General features: G+C 39.0%; 1 protein-coding gene across 1 annotated transcript in view; it reads right to left on the reverse strand.

The window, feature by feature from the left end:
- Positions 1-1308: 1308 nt before the first annotated feature.
- LOC130587826 (dihydropyrimidinase-related protein 2-like) overlaps positions 1309-1347 on the reverse strand; it is a 5613-nt gene continuing 5574 nt past the window's right edge. The window contains exon 4 of the mRNA XM_057388795.1: positions 1309-1335. Coding sequence (XP_057244778.1) covers positions 1309-1335 — 27 coding nt within the window. The remainder of the gene's footprint in view (positions 1336-1347) is intronic.

The raw sequence follows: 1347 nt of genomic DNA on the forward strand, positions 1-1347 counted from the left end.
AAAAAAAAAAAAAAAAAAAAAAAAAAAAAAAAAAAAAAAAAAAAAAGGCAAAAAATAAAAAATTAGCAAAAAAAAAGAGCAAAGTCTCCCTTTTTTAGCAATCTGGAGGCTGTGCCTGTGACTCAGCAGTCACCAGACCAGAGCATCTGATCAGATCTGGCAGGAGGGAAAGCAGCACAACAAATCTGTGATTTTGTGAGAAATTCCAGCTCTGTGATGCTGCTGAGAGGTTTGGGATGAGAAAATGCCATTGGTGACTTCTCCTGGGACATTTGTGACAGGAGAAACSTGCTGGGTTCACTGCAGGGTGAGTCCTGGACAAACTGGAGGGTTCTGGATGCCTTTTCTGTTTGGGTTTCTCCCCCAGAGAGAGAATTAAAGAGAAATAAAACTAAAATATGCAGAAAACCMAAAGCACATCCCAAGTGAACAGCAAAAATGAGAGAGTGGGACAAACTCCTAAAATTCTCTTTCACCAATAAATAAACTCCTAAAATACTCAGTGGATCCCAGCCAGGGGAGAGCGGTGATGGTTGAGGATTTTAATTTCTTTATTTTTGTGTGATCCTGGAATTCTCCAGTGTTTAACTGCAGACTCCACAGACAGTTCCCAGCTCCTGCTCTCCCATTTTTACACAAAACAATTCCTCTGCAGCCCCAAACTCAAGGACACCTCCCTGGGCCAGGCCCCAAGAGATGGAAASRASAGAGAATTGGGGGGAGCCAAGTTGGAGTTTTTGACTGCATTGGCTGCAGCTGCAATTGGAGGATTCAGGCCCCATGTGCAAATGGACAAAAGTGATCAATAAATCAGTCACCAATACATCAATCAGTGATAAATCAGTGATCAATAAATCAATCAGTCCCCAATAATTCAATCAGTGATGAATAAATCAATCACCAATAAATCAATCAGTGATCAGTACATCAGTGATCAATAAATCAATAAGTTAATAATTCACCCATAAATCAATCAGCGATCAATAAGTCAATCACCAATAAATCAATCAGTCCCCAATAAATCAATCAATCACCAATAAATCAATCAGTCCCCAATACATCAATCAGTGATCAATAAATCAGTGATGAATAAATCAATCCCCAATCAATCAATCAATCAATCAGCGATCAATAAATCAATCAGTCCCCAATCAATCAATCAGCGTTCAACAAATCAATCAGTCCCTAATAAATCAATCAATCAGCAATCAATACATCACTTAGTCCCCAATAAATCAATCAATCACCAATAAATCAATCAATCAGCGATCAATAAATCAATCACCAACCAATCAATCAATCAATCAATCAGCCACCCCAGCCGTACCAGACAGGCTGAAGCCGGAC

The sequence above is a fragment of the Malurus melanocephalus genome, unplaced genomic scaffold (assembly GCF_030028575.1).
Source record: "Malurus melanocephalus ecotype Western Australia unplaced genomic scaffold, MMel_1.1 scaffold_2524, whole genome shotgun sequence".
NCBI classification, from domain to species: domain Eukaryota; kingdom Metazoa; phylum Chordata; class Aves; order Passeriformes; family Maluridae; genus Malurus; species Malurus melanocephalus.